The sequence below is a fragment of the Erithacus rubecula genome (assembly GCF_903797595.1).
Source record: "Erithacus rubecula genome assembly, chromosome: 9".
Classification (NCBI taxonomy): Eukaryota; Metazoa; Chordata; class Aves; order Passeriformes; family Muscicapidae; genus Erithacus; species Erithacus rubecula.
This window is the reverse complement of record NC_136660.1, coordinates 27627110-27648548: the sequence shown is the minus strand read 5'-3', so window position 1 is coordinate 27648548 and position 21439 is coordinate 27627110. Positions and strand designations below refer to the sequence as shown.

Genomic DNA, 21439 nt, shown 5'->3' with positions numbered 1-21439 from the left:
AGAAGGAAACCCTGGAGAACTCCATTTATCCCTGGAACAGGATAAACCATGCCTCCCTAACTACATCTGCACTGTGATACAAAACTTTCTACCACAAGGGCTGCCAAGCTAATTCACCCCATGATCCACCCAACTCCACACATTTTAGCTCAGAAGTCTGCCAATAAACACAAGGATGGACCAAGACCATGAAGGTAACTTCATGTGTGCCACAAAGCAAACCTGAAGAACCAGACAACACTGCCAAGGTATGAAAGCTGTCAAGGGATCAACTCAAATCAATGCTTTCTGACATCACAAGTTTTTCTGAGCAATAGCTCGACACACTCAGAAAAGTTAATTGAAAATTTGTATTTAACACAGCACTTTTCACCCAAGAATTCCCCAACATTTCCAAAGGACAGAGAGAGATAATACTGTCTTGTAGAAGGCAGAAAAACTCTGGACTGAAGAAAAATTTTCTCCCACTTCTAGTTTCACTATCAGCATTATCAGAGTGGTGAGTTTCAGGGTTCTGTCTCAGCCAGCACCTCAGGGGTTGTCTCACCTGTAAAAGGCTGTTATCTGTAATATGCTGGTAATATGGCAATATACACTGGTATATTTGTAATATAAGCAAGCAGCTCTTTGCTAGTTCAGTGTTCCACACTACCACCTGCTGTAGAACTTCAGTCTCTCTCACAACTAGGAGCTCAGACACAAGAGAATCTGTTCTGCTGAGAGATACATACATCAGCTTTTCCAAGTGTGTAGAGTGTCTCCAAAATCTTGTGATGTAGCAAATATTCCATACATGGTCCTGTTTCACCCGATTCCCTCTCGTTTTCTTCCTGAACTAGAATATCCAACATCTGTTCCAGGTGAGAGGGAATGTTGGTATCAGTCACAGGAGCTTTGTCATCTAAATAAAAGAAACAGGCAATTAACAATGATTTAAAAATTGCCCTCATATTTAAGCTCAGTTCCAAATTTAAGACCTATAAACATGACATCCATTTAAAGAACTTTATATACAGTGCAAATTTTTAACATGTCTTAATGAAAACTTTCAGAACTGTATCTGAACATGTACAGTGGAATATGCATTGGGCAGATGAATCTGACCTTGCAATGGAGAAAAGGTGCCAAAATTCAAAAGAAGCATTAATTATACAGTCAAAAAAGAAAAAATTCTACTGCAGAGAGGAAGCCAAGGGAGAGAAAGGTGCAACTCTCAATCTTCTGCTTAGTAAACCTTGATATCTTCCTCTTTGACCCTTCATAGAGTATTCTCAAATCTGTGAATTGCCTCTAACATCAGCTTAATTTGCAGCTGATCAGTCCCTTTATAAACTAGGTAACTAAATAAATGGCTTTTCTGCTGAAAACAACAAAGAAAATTCAAACTCTATGCTGTTTATTCTCCAAAAGCTTCTACATTTCTCTTTTGTACTTTGTGCATTGAAAGAGAATTCTGTCAATGTTTATGAAGGAAAGGGTAGGATGTTGATTTTATTATATTAAAGTCATGAAAGTGCAGTGGATTTATGCCACTGGCAGTAGGAGCTGGCATTCATATATTGTAGAACACATCCCCACATTAAGATTTTCCTCTTTTATTTTTTTAGCTGAATTCTTCTTGAACAACTATCCTAGGGAAATGGTTACTACTGTTTATGCAATTGTCTAAAAATAACTTGTCACTTGCATGCAACTGGCAACAAGGATCACACAGGGAAACTGCCACGTCAGAGTGATTTTGGTCTCTGCCACAACCTCCAGTTAGCCTGGAGTGTTTTGCCTGAATTTCCTATACATAATTCTGCTCCTACTGCAGAGGACAGAAAGATACCCATTGAGTGAAAGCTTGTTTTTCAAAAGACTTCTGAAACTCTGGGGGAGAGGTCAGCTTTTATTCTGCTCCACGTCACTGCAGGTGTCAGTTTTCCCTGCCACCCTGTCATTTCCACCTTTGGAAACATCACATAGTGTTCCAAAAGATGGGTATTTGGAACTAAGGGTCATATTGCAGTTTTATGAGTAAATATTGATGTAAACAAGATCATCAGACACAAACATAGATTCAACAGCTTTTCCAGCAGATAACTAATTCCAGAACTAATATGCTTGAGGAAAGCATGGCAACATTCACTTGTTAAACATAATTGTTTCATAACTAGGTCCAAAATTAAAAATTTACATGCTGCATAACTGTTGGGAAAAAAAACTAAACCAGGGAAAAGATTAAAAACAAAGCACTTGCAGCTATATTTCATCATAATGTCCATTTTTAAGAAGTGCAGTGAAACATCTGAGTAAGGTTTAACAAAACTAGTTGATTATGCTATCAAAATACGTTACATTAAGACAGATACTTAAGCAAAAATAACTAATACTGACCACATGGAATCCATCTTTGTCTGGTAAAATCTATGACCACAAAATTACTTTTATTAAAATCTTGCAAAGAGAAAGAAAATCCCCGATGCAAAGCAACAGAAATGTTAAGAGCAAGGGCTGCATTTCTCCAGCTGTCTGTTTAGATTAAACAGAGTATGTGAAGGCAGAAACTGGGTCAGATGTAAAAAGGTGCAGTTCTCTCCACAGTACTCAGGAAAGACTTCAACCATTTTTGTGCCTACTTTCACAGGTGGAAGCATTATATTTTTATTATATTTTAAATTATATTTTTAATTACTAGTTATTATTGTTCACATTTTTATTAAAGACATGGCTCATTTTAGTATTTCTTAATCTTTACTTTTTAAAAACACTGAAATTGTGAATTCTAGTTTCCACAACAAAAAGACAAACCCAGAGTGCTTTCTTCTTTTACCTGAGGTCTCTATGTAGTAATGGGTGATTGCTTTCCAGTGGTAAACAAAATCTTCTTGTAATGGAAGGGAAGGTGCGAGCTATGGGGGAAAAAAACACAACAAACAAAAAACAGTCAGAAATTAAATGAACATACTTGCTCAGAGTTTAAGTTCAATTTTATCTTGTACTTGGAAGTGCTGCAGATAGTGCTACTACAATTGTTACTCTCTGCTCTTTTACCTTTAACAAGGCCTACATCAATTATTCATGGCTGAGCCCCATGCCACACTGCCTGCATTGTAAACATCAGTAATAATCTCTGTGATGTCTTTATCACTACACAATCTATTTGAAGCAACAAAAGCAATTGCTCCTACAGCAAAGCAACTGTAGAAATGTAAGTCTGCATTGTTTAGACTACGGTATTGTCCTGTAGGAGAAAATCATGTTCTTTTACATCTGCTCTTGATGCCTTCTTCCTTTTCTGTACACTCTGTTCTCTTCTCTCCGTCTGCTCCCTTAAAAATACCAATTAGTTCCTTCATCCAGTTTTTGCCATGCCTTTTTTCCTGTTAGCCACAACTTTTTTAAAAGATCTTTGTTCAGTTTTAAGGTTGGGTTTGGTTTTTTTAGATTCACACCCAAAGCTTGGTGGTTTTTTGATGTTTCTTAGCTGGTTTTTTTGTTGTTGGTTTTTTGTTTTGTTTTGTTTTGTTTTTTGGGTTTTTTTTTTAACAAATATGTTTCATATTTCATTTCTGCAAGAAAAAGAAGTTTCTTCCTTGCTGGAGGAGTTTGGGATGGCTGGCTGGGTGTGAGCAGCATCCAGGAATAACACTGTGCAAGAAGGAAATGCAGCCCCCCACGCAGCCACCATCAGCACTGCTCCTTCCCCACCGAGACACAGGTGGCCTGTGGCCCATTACACCACAGGCAGCCTGTGAGAAAAGGACCACAATCATTTCACCACTCTGCTTTCCAAAGTGACAGCTGAGACAAGCACTGAATTTGCGCCCATGAATGTTTTGAGCTGGTAAAATCAGGAATCCTATAGGGAAAACCCCAGCCATTCAATAGGTCACATGAGGATCTGTTGTTATTGAAGTCTAATCCTACTTGCTTGAGGCTTTTTTTTGTTTTTGAACCATCAAGTCCTCAAGTCACTCTTTTACAGGCATCCCGAAATAGGGGATTACCATTTGACAGGATGGCAGCAATGAGCCCTGTGGGCAAACAGAAAGAATCCCAAGTATAAACTGGTGCATCTGTTTTGGAAGGATAAGGAGTTGAACCATCCTGACAGGATATGGAGTTCAGTCCTTCACAGAATCTCTGTGAAGAGAGGCTGAAGGGGCCTCGGGAGATCATCCAGTTTAGTGCCCCTGCTACAGCACAGTCACCTAGAGCTGGCTGCTCAGAAGCATGTCCAGATGGCTTTTGAATATATTAAAGGATGGAGATTCCACAGCCTCTCCAGGAACCTGTGCCAGGGTCAGTTAACCTCACAAGGAAAGGTTAACTGAAGGAAGTTTTCTCCCCAGGAGCTACAGATACCACATTTGAGACTAAGAAATCTGAACTGCTCTAGTATCTCTCCATAGGGTCTAAAATGTGTTGTGCTGTCTCAGTTCAGGCAAATGACTGCTAAGGGGCACAGGGCTCATATGGTCTTTACTGGGTGGTGCAGGTCTCTTCGAAAAAGCCCTGGATGTTTTCCACCTCAGTCTTTCCTTTGCCTTGAATTTAATGACACTTAAATTTATCTTGGTAAAGTTGTAAAGCCCAGTACATGACAAGCATGCCATGCCAAGATCAGTGCAACATTAATTGTTAATGGCCCTTTGCACACAGGACTTTGAAATGCAAGACTCTGGAAAAGTAGAGGTGCTTGGCAACTATCTCTGCCTGCATCCCGGGTGGAAATGTGCCCTTGGAAATGGCAACCAGGAAATCAAACTGACAGGGCTTATCCTCTCCCTGACAGGCTGTGCACTCACTGAGTCTTCCACGGCTGGGCACTCAGAGCAGCACATTAACACAGCAGCTACTACTGAGTATCTGAACACCCCACACTGCAAAAAGCCAGTTCATTTTACTGTGACATTTACTAGGTTATTGAAATTCAGAAGAATTGGGCGTATGATATTGTGTAGCATGCTCTGTATGTCACACTAGCTGCACTAGATGTGTACTTCAAGCAATGTAATGATTATTTCTGTAAAAAAAAGCTGCATCAAAACCTCAACACCAGCTGATAAATAACCCAGAGACAACTTTTGAGGAACACAGGCCTCTCAGAACACTCTATTTCCAAAGTAACACATGATAGATAACATTAAAGATTTATCGTTGGTTGATGTGATTTTCCTCTCCACTTCTTCTCGTCTCATCTACCTCAAGATGAATTTAGTGCCTTTGAGCAGTGCCAGGAAAAGGATTTCACTTCTCAGCACTGTCAATAATTTATTCATCATGAGAGAGAACTGTGAATATAGACATTCTCCCTCCCAAGAAACGTCTCTAGGGACTCTTCTCAGAGGTGAAAAAATAATTCTGGGACAGGTCCTGCCCTTTCAAATTAAAAACCCCAGTGATTTCAGTCTTCTCTGATCAGGACTGCAAGCCAGACATAGCAAACAGAGATAACAGCATGTGTGTGCACCTAGGAAATGCAGCCTATTGGGAACACATCATCAGCACTGCCACGGACTGGAGATGGAACCCCAGGCAAGACTGAGATAAGTGTTTCCTGATCAAAAACTCCAACAAAAACCCACAAGAAAACAAGCAAACAAACGAAACAAAACTAGACTAAACTAAACTAAACTAAGAACAACAAAACCCAAGCTATCCTCTTAACTTAGTTCTTCAGTCATGAAATCAAGGTGAAGAGCAAGACCAAGATACCAGCTTCTATGAATACAAAGGCAAGCTTTGGAAAGCATTAGGAAATTTTAACACTTGGCTGATATGCTTTAACCCTACTAGGATAGGTAGTACTGGCAGGAGGTTATAGTTTCTATTTCAGGATGCTATCAGCTAAGATGGAATGCATGTTACAGCAGTCAGCCTGAATAACCACCCTATTGTGTAAGTGCTCATATTTGTATGGAGATTCTGAAGCAAATCAGAATTCCTTGTGAAGGCCATTAATTCCTACTACTTGTCTAATTTGATGGAGTTACCTCAAAAATGCAGTTATTTCTCAACATCACATCAGCTGGTTAGGACATGGTGCTAATAATACCAAGGTTGTGGGTTTGATCCCTGTATGGGCCATTCATTTAAGAACTGGACTTGATGGTCTCTGTGGGTCCCTTCCAACACAGAGTATTCTGTCACTCTGTAATTAATCTTGATGTAATTAAAAATGCTCTTAGTGATTCCTGACTCAAAGTGAAGTTCTCCTCCTCTGGAGCAAAAAATCCCCATGATTTTCAAGCTTGCAGTGTAGGTGCTGGTATACAAAATAGCTAAAATTCAGTGAACACCGCTGAACTGCAGCCCAGTGGAGCAGCCATTGATCAGCAAGATCTCCATCTGATGCCCAGCTCCAGTTGGGCTTCCTGGGAGTGAGCTGAACTAAACACATTCTGCCTTTTCCTTCTGGTCTCAATAAGTTACAAATCATCAAAGCCCACTCCTTTCAGGAGAAGTGCTGTTCTCAGGAAAGCAACAGATCTTTGACCAGAACTACAGTTTGCTCATGACAAAACCTGTCCAAAATACAATTCCACGTGGTTTTCCAAAGCACACAGAATTCGTGTTTAGGCAGGAAAAAAACCCCAAAAAACCATAAAGAGCAAGGAAACTTAGATACATGCAGTATTTAACAGCAATTCTTTTGTGCATGTACAAATCATTGTCATATTTTTCATGTGTGCTTTTAAAAGTGAAATTCAATAATGGAAAGAATGGAAACATCAGAAGCTGTGATACGCCTTGATATCTTTATGGCAAATTCACAAAGGAAAGAGAACACTGTATAAAAAAATAACAGGTACTGTCTGGTCAGATGCCAGAGTAAAAAAAAGAGAGCAGGAACTGGGTCAAAGAGAAAGGAAGGGGAAGTGCATGCACACTCCCCGGACTGACACAGTGACTTGATGTTTTTCTTGAGTCTTACTACTGTACTAGTGTGAATGGTATGAGAGAAAATGTGAAAAAGGATTAATGCTTGAAAGTTTACTTCATCTTCAGCTGATGAATGCACAGAGTTTACAATGGTCACTGCTCTCACACAGAAAATTAAGACTGTACATGCTTGCAAGTCATGCATTACATCTTGTTGTCCAATTTGTTAATACCAGCACAACATTAAAACAACAAGTAATGTAAGGTCATTACATCAAATAAAGTGGGTTCAAGAGGAATAAATTCTGTTCTAATCAGTTATGCAGCTCATGATTTTGGAGCAGTGCCTGTACCAAGTGACTTGGTTTCTTTCAAAGCTGAGTTTTGCTTCAAAGTATAAACAGAAGTTACTTTAAAGTAGGGTAATGTACCAGTGTCAGAGATACAGTGAATAACAGGCTGGTAGAGAGGGGTCTCAAGAATGTGCAGCAGGCACCAAAATCTTCATTCATTCAATTGCATGGTATAAATATTCCTGTTTGACAGCAAACTGCAAAATTCAAGCCAACGAAAATTATATTTTTCCTGCAAGGTACACAGCTCAAAAACATCCTTTGAACTGAGTATTAAGGTGAAACATCCAAAAGCCCAAATCTAACACAAAGGAAAATCCTTTGAACATTGAGTGGCCACTTCAAAGACAAGCTGTTTTGTCTAGGGAAACATGAGTGAAAAGCACAAGATAAGAGAAAAAAATAAGTCTAACTTGCTGCTGTTACTGCACACTACATTTTGTTGTTGCTGACAATGTAGTGCTCATGGACAGCCTTTTGGGATGAAAGTATATCAGAAATGCACAGCAAAGAGAAAATATCTTGAGGACAAGCCATATATAAACAGTCACAGATTTAATAATATGAACGCCATGAAGCAATAGCATTTCTATTCTGCCCTGAAGTAACAGAACAAAGACAGCAGTCCTATCCACCATTCCCACTAAGACATCCAACACATCCAATTCAATGTAAGGATGCTCTGTTGGCAGGGTAACACAGTGATACTTGCTCATCTGGATGCTGCAGAGAAATCCGAAAAGTGAAAAGTATCTAAAATATTGGCAGGATTGACAAAAGATAGCAGGTAGAAAAAATCAGAATTCAATGGTAAGGAAAATCAGGAATATGGTTTCAAACACTTGAGCAGCTTCACAGACTGAAAGTTGTAAGTTATTCAAATCATAGGATCATAGACAGGTTTGGGTTGGAAGGAATCTTCCAAGACCATCTAGATCCAACCCCACTGCCATGGGCAGGACATTTTCTACTAGGCCATGTTGTTTTATGCCCCATCCAGGCTAGTCTTGAACACCACCACAACACAGGGAAAAAAAAAAACTTGATAAGAAAAAACCTTAGTAAAAAGCACCTTATGTTTTCCTCAAGCACAGTCCTGTCACAAGGGCAGTCAGTTCAAGAGTGACACACTGACAAGTAAAAGGCAAATACTGCCATGTCTATCAGACTGCCAACCTTTGGAACTGCTTGTCAGAGTTCAGAGGGATGGCATATCGAGGGTAAGATAACAGTGATTATCTAATAGCATGGAAACCCTTTCTGTTTAAATGCATCTCTCTAAAGTGGGCCCTGAGGGGCAGGAGCATTATATAAGTGATGTGCAGGAGAAAGGACAGGGCAGAAGAGCTACCCAAACCACTTGGATTTAAGGAAGTCTCACTCATGAAAGCTAAACTCAGGCTTTCCAAGTGTATTTAAATGTTCAGCTCAGCTGAAAACTGTACAGTTACATACTCTGGGGTAGGCACCCAAAACTTTTGAGAACCAATACCTTAATTACCAGTTCCATTGCTGATATTCAGGGTTAAGAATCCAGGTAAGGCTGCCCACATTATACTTGCTCCCCAGAACAATGGCATCAAAAATGATATTCCAAATTCTTTTGGTTCTAAAAACAGCAGGCAGCATCAAAGTGGACTGAGCTAACATTTAGTACTTAGAAAAGTTTTCCTTTCCCCATAGCAAAGCCAACCACATCTTTTTACTACAGGAGAAAGAAACAGAGCCACATACAGCCCCTAAACTGGATAAAAATTTGTATTTCCAAGTTCTGTCTTTGTAATAGTAGGTGAAAGAAGCATTCTTAGTATCCTTCTGCTTTTGCAATTCCATGTTTCGTTCCTAGTATGTGGTGCTTGGTATTTGTCACAATCCTGTAAATGCAATAGTGCAGTATTTATCAGGAGATCCACCACGGTGGTGGTAGCAGGATGAGGCAATTCTGAGAGGGACACCAGAATTGAGCAACGACAAACAGCAAGTGGTTGGATAGCACTCACTTGCAAAATGATGGTATCAACATGTTTCTGTACTTTTGTTTGGATTTTTTTTTAATGAAAAAAGAGTGTCTAGTTCCTATGCCTACTCTTCTCCTGCTCCATTCAGCTCATTTGTTTTTCCTATTTTTTACTGGATCTCAAATAAAGGCAGTTTTTTGTTTATTTTTTGCACACATCAATAACGTAAACGCTCTCCTAATAACAACTTCTGTCACATCTCTCAAATTGGTAGGCCTGAAAGACCTTCTCCTTCACTCCTGCATCTCTCAGTCATTCACTTTTATTTTATTTCTGTTATTCAAAATGTGGCACAGCTCACCAAACAAACTTTCTTCAGTCAGGCAGGCACTAGTTTCTGTTTCCTCTCCAATGAAAGCACTGTCATTCGCATACGGTCAAAATGTTTTCAAATAAAACATTTCATCATTATTTAAAACATTTATTTCCAAATGCCACTACACAATTTAAAAAGGAAACTAGGAACCTGCAATTAATGAATACATGCTTAACTTTTAAACCTGAGTACTCCTGCAGAACTGCAGGCTCATATAGACAGGTATATGCTCAAGAGCAATCGAAGCATATATTAATGCACAAAGGCTGCCCCTCAGATGAGGCACGATTTGGCATGAAGACACTTATTTCAATTATTTGGATTTGGTCTGCACACTCTTATTGCAACCATTTGAACATTTTTTCTTCAACACTTTCCACCTTCTTTATTTCACTGCCGATTTGTATCACCTCTTCACACTCGCGTCTCCTGGACGTGCTGGCTTACAGGGAGAGGTGCTGAAAGGCAGGGAATTACTACCAGGACCCCGCCTAACTGAAAAACAAAATATAAATGGTGTGGCCTGGCAGTGCCGAAGGCGGCCTCGGCAATGGCAGATTGCGAACAGGCCCCGCTTCCCCTGCCCGAGTGCCCTCAGGGAACCCGGCTGCACACTCAGCCCCGCGTCCCCGCCAGCTGACCCACACAGTCACAAAACAAACCAGCCATGCTGGGAAACTGACATCCCGCAGTGACAGTGACCATTGTCTGCTGGTCAGGACGAGATGGAAATCCTGGGGAGTTTCCTGATTCCTCTCCTTTATTGTTTGTCTCGCTGGACAAACAACCCGGCAACGGCCGGGTGAGGGCCGGGCCGGGGCTGCCCTCAGGCCCGGCGGGGGCACCGGGGCCGGCAGAGCCCGGCGGTGACAGCCCGCGGCTGGGCCGGGGCCGCCCGGGCTGCAGCCGCTCCCTCCTTCCCCGGCACCCCCGGCTCTCCAGGGCCGCGCTGAGGTGATTCGTTCTCTTTCCGTGCTCCCTCCGGGGCCCGCCCGGGCAGCTCGGCCTCCGCCTCCCCGCCCGGCGGCAGGGCCGAGCCGGGAGCGGATGCGCGCCCCGCGGGGCCCCGCCGGCAGCAGCGCCGGGGGCGGCGGGGAAGGGGCGCCGGGCCGATGCGAGCCCCCCGCCCCGCGACCGGCGCTAGGCCCGGATCGCATCCCCGGCGCGGCGTGGCCGGGCCCACCGGCGGCCTTACCGCCTCCACGGCGTGCTGCAGGATGGAGGTGAACTTGGAGAACATCCTGTCCCGCGACTGCAGCAGCCGCTGCCGGGAGGACCTCGAGAGCTCCTCGATCCGCCGCCGCCGCCGCTCCAGGGTGAGGGCTGCATGCGGGGGCCTGGCCGCGGGGATCGGGCGGGCGGGCGCCGGCGCTGCCTCTCGCTCCCCGGCGGACACCGTGGCACTGACACCGCCGGCTGCGCGGCGGCGGCTGCCGAGGCTGCGGCTGTCCTGCAGGGGCCGCCACCCCGCGCACGGCGCTCGGCCCGGCTGTGCCCGCCCCGCTCCGCTCCGCCCGGCCCCGGGCGCTGCCAGCCGGGAGCGCCGCGTTCCGCCCGGCCCGGCCGCTTGTGCCGGCCCCGGGGTGCGGGCGGGGCCGGCCCCGCGTACGGAGCGGCCCTGCCGGGCTGCGAGCGGCCGCTGCTGTGCCCCGAGCCAGCCTCGCCTCCGCGGGCAACTCCCGGGCAGGGAGATGAATCACAGCCACAGAATGACTTAGGTTGGGAAAGACCTTGAGATCATTGAGTGCAATTCACGACCGAACACCACGGTGTCAACCACACCGTGGCACGGAGTGCCATGTCCAGTTTTTCCATAAACACCTCCAGGATGCCGACTCCACCACCACTCTGGGCAGTCCATACCAATGTCTAATCACCCTCTGTGTGAAGAAATTCTTCCTAGTGGCCAACCCAAACACCCCCGGGCACAGCGTAAAACTGTCCTGATTTTGGTTGTGTGGGAGCAGAGCCTGACCCCCACCTGGCTACAACCTTCTGCAGGGGTTACAGAGAGTGATAAGGTTCTCCTTGAGCCTGCTTTTCTCCAGGCTAAACAGCTCCCGTGCCCTCAGCCACCCCTCATGGGACGCTTCAGACCCTTCCCCAGTTTCTTTGCCCTTCCCTGGATTAATTCCAGCACCTCGATGTCCTTCCTGAATTGAGGGGCCCACAACTGGACATGGCACTGGGAATGTGGCCTCAGTAGTGCTCAGGGCAGAGGGACAATCATTTCCCTGGTCCTGCTGGCCACTCTAGTCCTGAGATAGGCCAGCGTTGGCCTTGTTGCCCACCTGGGCACAGACTGTCTCTGGAGGAGAAGGGCTGCCCACCTCTGCAGTCCCTGTGCCCTGAGGCTGCCAGCAGGATCTCTGGGGTTCCTCAGAATCGTGAGGGTGGGAGACGGCTGCCTCCACCATCCTCCAGCATGGCATGGATACAGAGCAGCCCTGGCAAGTGTGGGAAAAGGCTCAGCTTGCTGTCTGCTGGGATGTTTTGGAACTGTCATCACCCACAGGGATGACGAGATCCTCAAGGAACTAACTCTTGACAAAGCAGTCTAAGGGTGATGAATGCAGAAAGCAAGTTGTGGAATCACCATCCCTGAAAGTGTTCAAAAGATGGGTGGACGTGGCACTTTGCAATATGGTTTGGTGGGCATGGGGGCATTAGATCAAAGCTTGGGCTTGACAGTCTGGGAGATCTTTTCCAAACATAAATGATCCTGTCTTGTTGCTGGGGTGAGAGGCTGGTGGCACGGGTGGCATGGTCCTTGCAGGTACCACAGATGAGAGGGCTTGTGGCAATGTGCACATTGCCCATTTCACCGTTTCTTTGTTCAGTTTTTTTCCACACAGAGAGAAGGAGAAAAACAGAGCTTTATTTCACCTCTGAATCATATACTTTAGAGAAAAAGATCATCCCTCCATTTTGCCGTGCCACAGGTAAAGCTGAGGTGAAGTGGGGTGAGCAGAAGTTATAAATGTAGCTGGCAAGCAATATGATGTTTTGGGAAAATGTTTGGACACTGGGGAAATTGGCGTAGAAGAACAGGATTGCTTTGGCACTGGGTAGCAGTGAAATGATAGACAATAGCAATTTTAAAGGTATTTATGTTGAGTTTTTAAAAACCTGCTTATTCTCTCTTTGTCAATTTGTATTCTATAGATGTTCATAGAAAATGTAAATTTTCTGTGTGGAGAAACATATAATGAAACATGTCTGTGTTTAGGTGATTATTAACTGGACAGATGCTTCATTTGGAAGGTACCTGCATATCTGTGTCTAAGAGAGTATGATCATTTAACATGCTTTTGGAATCTGTTTTTTCCTGCAAAAATGTCTTTTAAATGTGCTTGGGCTTTCCCATCTCTGAGCAGCAGGATGAATAAAGAAACAGTAAGACATCATGAAGATATAAAAGGAGACAGTTTTATAACTGTGAGAGTATTCTTAATCGTACTTAACAATTTATGAAATCATAAATCACAGAATCACAGATGGTGAAGTAAAGCTTTTGTAATGCTTGAGGGCCTCTTATTATTCTAAGAGTGACTGATGTATATAAACGCATTATTATTTAAGCAGAACTGTTCATTGTGGTTGAAATTAAGGTTTTGGTTGTAAAAATGACTTCTTATTAAGACTCTCAATGTGAAATGCCTTGCAGTAAAGGAAAAAAAAAAAGAAAATATTACATGTAAATTATTTTTCCTAAGCCTATTAAATTGCAACTCTGCATATAGCTCTCCATTTACCAACCAATAGATTTGGCTTGAATTTGTAGCCATAGTGCAGAATATGGCCTTTGATGCTTATATGTCTGGCAAATTGTAGATATGTTTTTTCTATGATCTTTTAAAGTAGTCTCTAATTTGTCAACCATATGTATGTATTTCTCACTGCTGAGAATATTGGATAAATACTGGAAAACCAGTAGTAATGCAAATCAGTGGAAACTAATGGAAAAATTATTTCAGCAGTGTCAGTGCAGATGAAGTCAGCAGAGGTTACATTTTGTTTGGATTCTTCTTGTTCTCATTAGGGATGATTCAATTTGAGATGATGCAGTTATGGATGGGCTACCAATGTCATGTCATGTCATGTGCAACAGTGCATCTTCACCTGCTCATGCTTGAAGTTATTTCCACTGAAATAAATACAAATATTACTATTTTAGTCTCTTGAAAACACAGTTCTGCTCGCTTGGGGTTGGGTTGGTTTTTTTTGGCAAGGTAGTTCTTTTTCTGGAAAAGTACATACAGTGAGTTAGTGTTTTGCTTGAATGTGAGAAGTGAAAGTGTGAAAGTGAGGCTGTTCTAATTGATAGAGCTTTTGGGAACTTTCTTCTTTCTTACAAATTAATGAAATTGTCTAGATTAAATCAATTTAGATGGTGTGTGACAGTGAGATAATGTGCTGGCCTTTCTATCTGAAAATCTCTCTGCTATTTGGATTGATGGCACCAGGCCAGTGCCTAATGGATGCATTTGTCTACATTACAGAAGTTCCTGCAGTCTGGACTTTTGCTTCATAGAGCCTAAAGATTTGGTGATTTTTTTTGCCCTAGATGAAAATTTTCCTGTTGGCACTATGCCCAATATCTGTTGATATTCTGTACAAGATTTTATTGTGTTTGTAATAATCAGATTGACATCTATATTTTCATTGATTTCCTGGATGAAATAAAGAATGAAGATTTAGTGATTCAGCATGATCTCTGCTTTTGAGAAGGGCTAAGGAGATACTTAACATTGTTTTCAGACCTTTCTGATGCTGGGCTTTACTACACAAAGTAAGTATGCTGTGTATAGCACACTGAAGAGCATGCAGTGGAACTGAAGTCATTTTCTGTGCTCTCAGCCATGTATATCACCTCCCTCCTTGCTGATTTGCTAGCAGCTCCATATAATCAGCTCATGCAGTATTTCATAAATCCCATATTCAGGCGTTTCCTGGTCTGTGAATTCTGTTCCACATCTGCACATCTGCTCTTTCTGTGCAGACATTGATTTTTCTTCTGCTGGGTTACAAACTTCCTGCATTTCATCTATTGTCTGAGTGCTTACCTGTCACATCTGCAAGTGTCTCCTGGCAGCAGCACTTACTGCTACTGTGGGGGACACAGCACTGGGCAAATATTGCCTGCCCAGCAGCTATTCCCTTTTAGTGCTTCAGTGACACTCTCTGTACCACCCTGCTTTACCTTATGTAATGGCTTGTAAAGGAGACCACGAGGAGGTCAGAAGCACATGTTGCCAGTAAAAGGAGATTTTTCTTCTCCAATCACATCATGTTTTCCTCAAATATTTCTGTTCCACTGGAAACATTAAAATCCAGGGTTTCCTCTGTAAGTAAATATATGGATGTTCTGCCATACAGTATCTGCAAGTGCTAGTGTATCATAAATTATTGAAAGCAGATAAAATACACTCAGATGTGATCAGTTAGAGCTTAGCCAATTTCACTGCAGCCTGCAGGCTGGCAGGAGCACAAGGATACTTTTTCTTGTGGTAGTGGAAACTGAAGCAAAGAGATTAAAGATAAACTACTGGGTTTATGCTATATTTCAACTGTAATGAATGCAAGGGTCTGAATGTGGTATAAATAAACATAAAACTGAATTTTGCCCTAAAATGCTGGGTGAAAATATGAGTGATCTACCTGATAATATATTGGTTCCCTCAATCTTTCATCCAAGTAGTTGCAGAGGGGAAAATCTGGAAACCAGAATCTGTGTGTTTCTGGGGAGAATTCAGGTGCTTAGCTTTGACCTTACTAAGAGATTTCTGAGTCATTTTCAGATCAGCTCTGACTTCACTGTTTGTTTTCTAATGCATAATAAGATTTCATTGTTACTTACATTTTTGGATTAAGGACTATAATCTGTTGATCCCTAAAATGTCATCAGATAATCTGTTTAATCATAAGCAAAAGCTGATCTTGATAGTCCATATGAGTTATGCAAATTGAATCAGTCACATTACTACCATGCAAGTATAGAAGCTTTCAGCAGAGCTCTTTCTCATTAGTCCACAATTAAAAGTAGATTTTTGTGTGACTTTAAATTCACATATCTTTGTCCTGAGGTATAATTGAAATCACTCGTGGAGCCTGACATTAAATTTTGGCATTGTAAAACTTCTTAATTTTGAAGCAATTAAAATAAATATATAAATAAAATATTTATGACACAAAGCACTCGGTAACGGCTTCGTGATTAATTTTAAATTATTGATAGCACAATTATCTAGGCAGGCCCAAACTCTGGTGCCACAACGCGCTCCAGCGTTCACTATCCATGGAGTTTCGTGAGAGAATTCCAGCGATGTTCCCCAGGTGTTAACGCCGGGAAGAGGCCGCTGCCTCCCGCCAGTTCCAGCTCTCGACAGCAGAGGGCGCAGCTGACCCGGCTTCACCTCTGTGACAGAAGACTGGTTCAGAGTGAATCCCTCTTAGTAATTTTTTCGGGGGAAAAAAACATCCCTGTGTATCCCGTATAGAAGGAATTGGTATGCCAGCTAGTAATGTTACCTCTGGGCTTAACTGCTGCGTATTACTTGGCTTGTAAAAGCTTTGCTTGCTGCACCTGACAGCCCATCATCTCAGCAGTTCACTTGTCCTCCTTGGCTCTCAGATGATGTTATTTGAAGATACAGGACCGGTTTGAATTTACAAAGACATTGACTAACCGCTGTGGCTCTCACATCCCACGTGATATTTGTGTAATCTTTATTACAACTCAACCTCAATGAATTTAAGAAGGGTCCTGTATTTAAAGACTTGACCTTCTTGACAACTAGCGTTGGAACTCCCGTGGTTCCCACACAGGGTAGAGTGACAGTGAATATCACCATTGCATTATATTTTACCTGTGGGTGGGGGTAGAGGGAGTACCTGAACTCTTCCTGTTAGAATTTCATGTTCAGAAGCTATACTCTGAGCCAAACTCCGTTTCCAGAAAAAGTCTGTACAGCTCAATCCTTTTTAATTTCTTTCTGAGTCATCAGCCCTGTAGGAATGAGCATCTGTACTTGGATGAAGCCTTTAAGGAGCTGAGCTGCAGGCACTACTGACAATGAGCAAAGAAAATGAAATCTGTAGTAGACCCAGCGTCATGTAGGAATATTTCTGTTGCTCATCCCAGTTCTCTTGCCTCAGGGTGCTTTGGACTAGTTTGACATTCAGGCCTCATGTTGTGAAATGCTGAAGTAAGCAGGCCTGTGTCTGTAATATAGCTAATATAAAGGAACCTGCTGCTGATTAGATCTTGGAGTGGTGTTGTAATACGCTGTACCTGATTCCTGCCTGGCAGCTCATGTGCCAAGTGAAGTATTTCAAGGCATTTCGTTTCTCTGGTTGTATATTCAGAAGCTGTTATCCTCTGGGTCTCCCAGGAATTCCCAGGTGGTGTAGACTGAGCTGTTATTTGTACCTGGAGTGCTTGACTGCTGCACCTGACACCTGCAGTCTGCATTTCCTTCCTCCTCTCCAGCAGCAGGAACCAGGCAGCAGAGAGCCAATTGCTATATTGGCAGTACGTGTACTTCATAAATCAAAATTCTGTGTTCAGATGTAGAAATCCTGTACTCACAATAATGACTTTCTGTGTGGTGTTGCAAAACAGTTTGTCCCAGATCCAGAGCCCAACCCGCAGAGGGCAGCCCGACCCCGTGTTTTACTCCAGTGATGTGCTTAACTTGGGAATTCAGTCATCTGCTGGCATCTCTGTTGGCGTGACTTGCTGTGGAATAAACAACTGAATGTTGTAGAGAATTGGCACCAGCTTTTAGCTCAAACAGATTCAAAAGCAAACTAAAAAAAAAAAAAAAAAGTATGACTGAATTAAACCTTCTGGTTTGGGGTTGGTTTTTTTTTGTTTGTTTTTTTTAACACATTGAAAGAAAAATACTGCATGGGAAAACTCATCTAGATCTGAGATTTAGATACATTACATGTATAACAGATAGGTTTATTGGTATATGTCAATAGGCAAGAGAAAGAAAATACCCAGAACCTGTGTACATGCTCATACTGGGCAAGACTAATGGGAAAAGTGTGGGAGATTTTTTCCAAATATTTTCAGGAATCTTTCACAACTTGAATTTATTGTTGCCATGACTCTAGGGCTGTGCTTTTAGCTGTTTGCCCTATGTTCTTTCCCAAGTGTTCCTGAGTTCTTGTGAAGCAGCAATCACAATTCCCAGGAGATTTTTGTCTATGAGGGTGTGTTTACATGTGGGCTTTTGCCTCGGCTGTAAAACTGATCAATGCCAGGCCAGGTACCAGGGGCTGATATCTTGACTTACCATGACAAGGAACAAGGCATTCAGTTCCTGAAAAAGAGCCAGTACTTTGTGCTCTCAAATCAAATTGCTTCCACCAGCTAATTAAGGAATGATGTTGATGTGCTCTGAAGGGAGGCTGTCCAATTCTATTCTTCTCAGCCAGAGGGCCCTGCAATACAGAGCTCAGGATAGAAAGTACGTATAAAGAAAATAGCATGTGAGAAATTAAGACAGTGATGTGTGAATTCCAGGAGTACAGGGAGAAACCTAAGTATCTCACATGATCAGACATCAAATTACACACTGAGGTACTTTCATGATGATTTAGATAATTATTTTTTTTGGCCCCAGACTTTCTACCTCACACAAGCCTGGCTGTTTACAGCAGAATATAATGTATACATTTCTCAGAGTTTGGCTCATTGGAATTGCAACCACAGGTGCGTTTTCCCTTCTGATTCATCAAACTTTCACTGTGTATAGCAGTGCTGAGAGATTTTGACCTAACTTATTCACAATATTCTTTGCTTTTCTTGCTGTGTTATTCATAAACATCTTTGCTAAAGTGAAGGAAATGCCTGCCATGCTTTACATGATATAAAAATTACTCTATGGAAAAACACACATTTAACCAATTCTAACTGCATAATTTAATTCAGTTTGGCCATGGCAAGTTCTTTAGGGCAAAGGGTAAAGCAGGGCACACAGTGAGATAATGCCATTACTTGATGCAGCTCTGAGAAGTATATAAATAGCAACAAAGGCAGTTTTTGGGATTGTCTGTCCTGCAGGCAACCACTGGTGCTCTGTCATAGAAGGCCATTTCGTTGTCAGGCAGGACCTGCCCTTGGTGAAGATGTCTTTCTGAAATCACCTCCCTGTTCTCCCTGTGCCTCAGCAGAGCTGCTGGGAGGATCTGTTCCCAGGCACAGAGGTGAGGCTGATGGCTCCGTGGTTCCCAGGCTCCTCATTTCTAGCCTTTTTAAAAATAGGAGCAATGTTGACCTTTTTCCAGTCACCAGGGACTTCACTTGACTTCCATGACTTTACAAATATATGAAAACTACATCAGCCAATTCCCTCAGGACTTTGGGATGCATCCCATCATGTCCCATGGACTCGTGTTCACAGCTCTTATTCACAGTACATACTTCATACATGACCCTGGGAGAACCAGGTGCAAAACCTGGTTAAGGTTCTGACTCTGAGCTCTTTGTTGGCATCTTCCTGATAAGGTTCACACACAGGGTGATGCTGAAGTTCTTCAGCAATAAATGCTGACCAACATTTAGATGATGTTTCCAAAGCTGACTCTCAGGAGACAATTTGTCATTTTGGCCTCTGAGTCCTAAGTTCTCACAGGTACAGCTGTCATTTTGATGGAAGAACAGTATAAGTAGGTATCAACAGGCTTGTCTGAGTACTTTTCCTTAGTTTTCCAGGATTGCCAATATTCCTGGCTTATATAAAACCTATAGCATGATCTTACATCATCTGTGTAAAACTTCCTGGGTTATTCAAGTCTGGTGGTCAGGACTGACTCAGGATAACGTAAGTTCAATATTGTAACTTTTGCCATTAAAGTGCATATTCCACAGAACAATATGGAGGGTTGAATAACATGTAAAAGAAGGGAGTTTTTTAAGAAAACCAAAAAAAAAAAAAAAAAGAATAAGAAGAAACTAGGAAGATTACCCTGGGATTTCTCTCACTCTGGAGAACTTCCTGTCCTTTAGATATTTTTTTTAAAGATTAAGTCTCTTTATATATATATATATATATATATATATATATATATATGTGTGTGTGTGTGGAATATTTGGGGGGGGGAAAAACCAAAAACTTAAGAAAAGATTTCTATTAATATTTGGTGTGAGTAATGTGGAGCTTAGTTCTCCTTTGAAATATATAAAGGGGAACTTTTCTCCAAAAAGATTAGTGGGAACTGCCCTGGAAGCTCAATGTAATCAGTGAAAGGCCATGTATTTATTTGAATATTTTGTCCATTACTAACAAATTGCAAATTCTAATAAGAGTCTTATATTTAAAGTAAGAGAGCTGTCTTGCTTTCTTGTCATTCATATCACAAAAAACCTACTTATTCTGAGCTTATTAAAATTCTGATTAAATTATCAGGCTTAGTAATGCTCTACATTTTCTTCCTCTCTAGTATAACTGCTATAGGTCTGATTTCCCTACAAAAGAAGCCAGTGGAATTATGGTGGAACAGATGGGAAAAATTTGTAGAAAAATCCAACAGTTTCTATCATTATTCAGACCAATCCTGGCCATCCTTGCCATTTGCCTTCCCCACAGAAGTTGTTCTTGAAACCTACTTCTATAAGAATTTGTCTATTGTTCTAAAAAAAAATCCAATTTTTCTCACAAAGATTTTCAAGATCTTGAGTTGTGCAAAAAGAGTTATATTCTGACTGATGAATTATGTGCATCAGACAAAGATGCAATGCTGACTTTTACCCCTTTTTTAAATCCCTATGTCATTCTCTGCTGATTTTCATGGGGAAAAATAGATTTGCATATGACTAATGGGTTCTTAATTACTTTTAAAACTACTGTCCTACTTTATATGAAACAAACTGGTTCAAAAGTGATGAGAGGCGAGCTTTCTGTTTTATATTCACACAATGGCTAAGTGACAGCAAGGTGTTCTGCACAGAGAGCACAGTCCAGTATTTGGGATACTTTTCTTTGAAGATGCAAGTTGTGTGCTTTGCTCTGACATAGATTTTCACTGTGACCTTGGACAACACACTTAGCTCCTCAAGGGCACTGAGATGGGACTTGGAAACACCTATTGTTTGGTAAAATATTTTAATGTTTGAGCATCTCTACAAAATCATGAGGTGCCGGTTTGGATCTTTTGAAGTGTGAATACTTGAAAAAAATTACCTTAATGGATCTTTTTACACTATGAGTTAGAAGCTTAATCTGCACAGTCAATAGCAAAATGCAGGAGATAGAATCCTACTTCCCAGCTGACTAATTCAGAAGCCTCAGGTAGATGCCTGAAATAAAACAATGTCAATCACTGCTCCTTAATGGACTTCTAAAGTAGTCAGGAAATGGCTCAATCAAACAGCTCAACAGTTGCTGCTGCTAAAAAGGATCATCTCTGCTGCCTCTAATGGCTCCTCACCTTTCCTGGCTGTGCAGTTCTGCACTTGCCTCCAGCCGTGTTCCAGTGTTATCTGAGCCTTCGGTTCAGGCAGCAAATGTAGGGAATTTGGATACAGAAAGTGAGCAACTCTTTGTTAATTAATGAGCTAAAGTAGTTCCATGAGGATCAAGCCAGTGCTGCAGTGAGGGAAGCAGGAGCACACAGGCTGGACTGGGAGAAGAGGGAGTGCATAGGAGAGTGAGCAAGGCTTGGACTGGCTTGTCCATCTTCTCTGACTCAACTTCACCTGTAAAATAATGATAATGGTGTCTCACTTCTCTGTACCTTCTTTTTCCACCCTTTTAAGGTTCCTTCCACGTTTCTTAGATACTCACAGGATCTCAGGAACTACAGAAGCTGATTTAGCTGCCCATATGCAGATTGCCTGACTGGTACTCATGGCTAGTGAAGACATGGCC

At 42.1% G+C, this 21439-nt stretch overlaps 1 protein-coding gene and 1 long non-coding RNA gene across 3 annotated transcripts in view; one reads left to right on the top strand and one right to left on the bottom strand.

The window, feature by feature from the left end:
- FHIP2A (FHF complex subunit HOOK interacting protein 2A) overlaps positions 1-10888 on the bottom strand; it is a 29498-nt gene extending 18610 nt beyond the window's left edge. For both annotated transcript variants that reach the window (XM_079312942.1, XM_079312943.1), the window contains exons 1-3: positions 10753-10888; positions 2816-2894; positions 732-901 (exon numbers count right to left, since the gene is read on the bottom strand). In XM_079312942.1, the coding sequence (XP_079169068.1) occupies positions 732-901; positions 2816-2894; positions 10753-10797 (294 nt within the window). In that variant the 5' untranslated portion in view covers positions 10798-10888. The remainder of the gene's footprint in view (positions 1-731; positions 902-2815; positions 2895-10752) is intronic.
- On the top strand, positions 10735-14265 carry LOC306805307. The gene is made up of 2 exons (XR_013775181.1): positions 10735-10873; positions 12413-14265. It is a non-coding gene; the product is annotated as an uncharacterized lncRNA (long non-coding RNA).
- The last annotated feature ends 7174 nt before the right edge of the window (positions 14266-21439 follow it).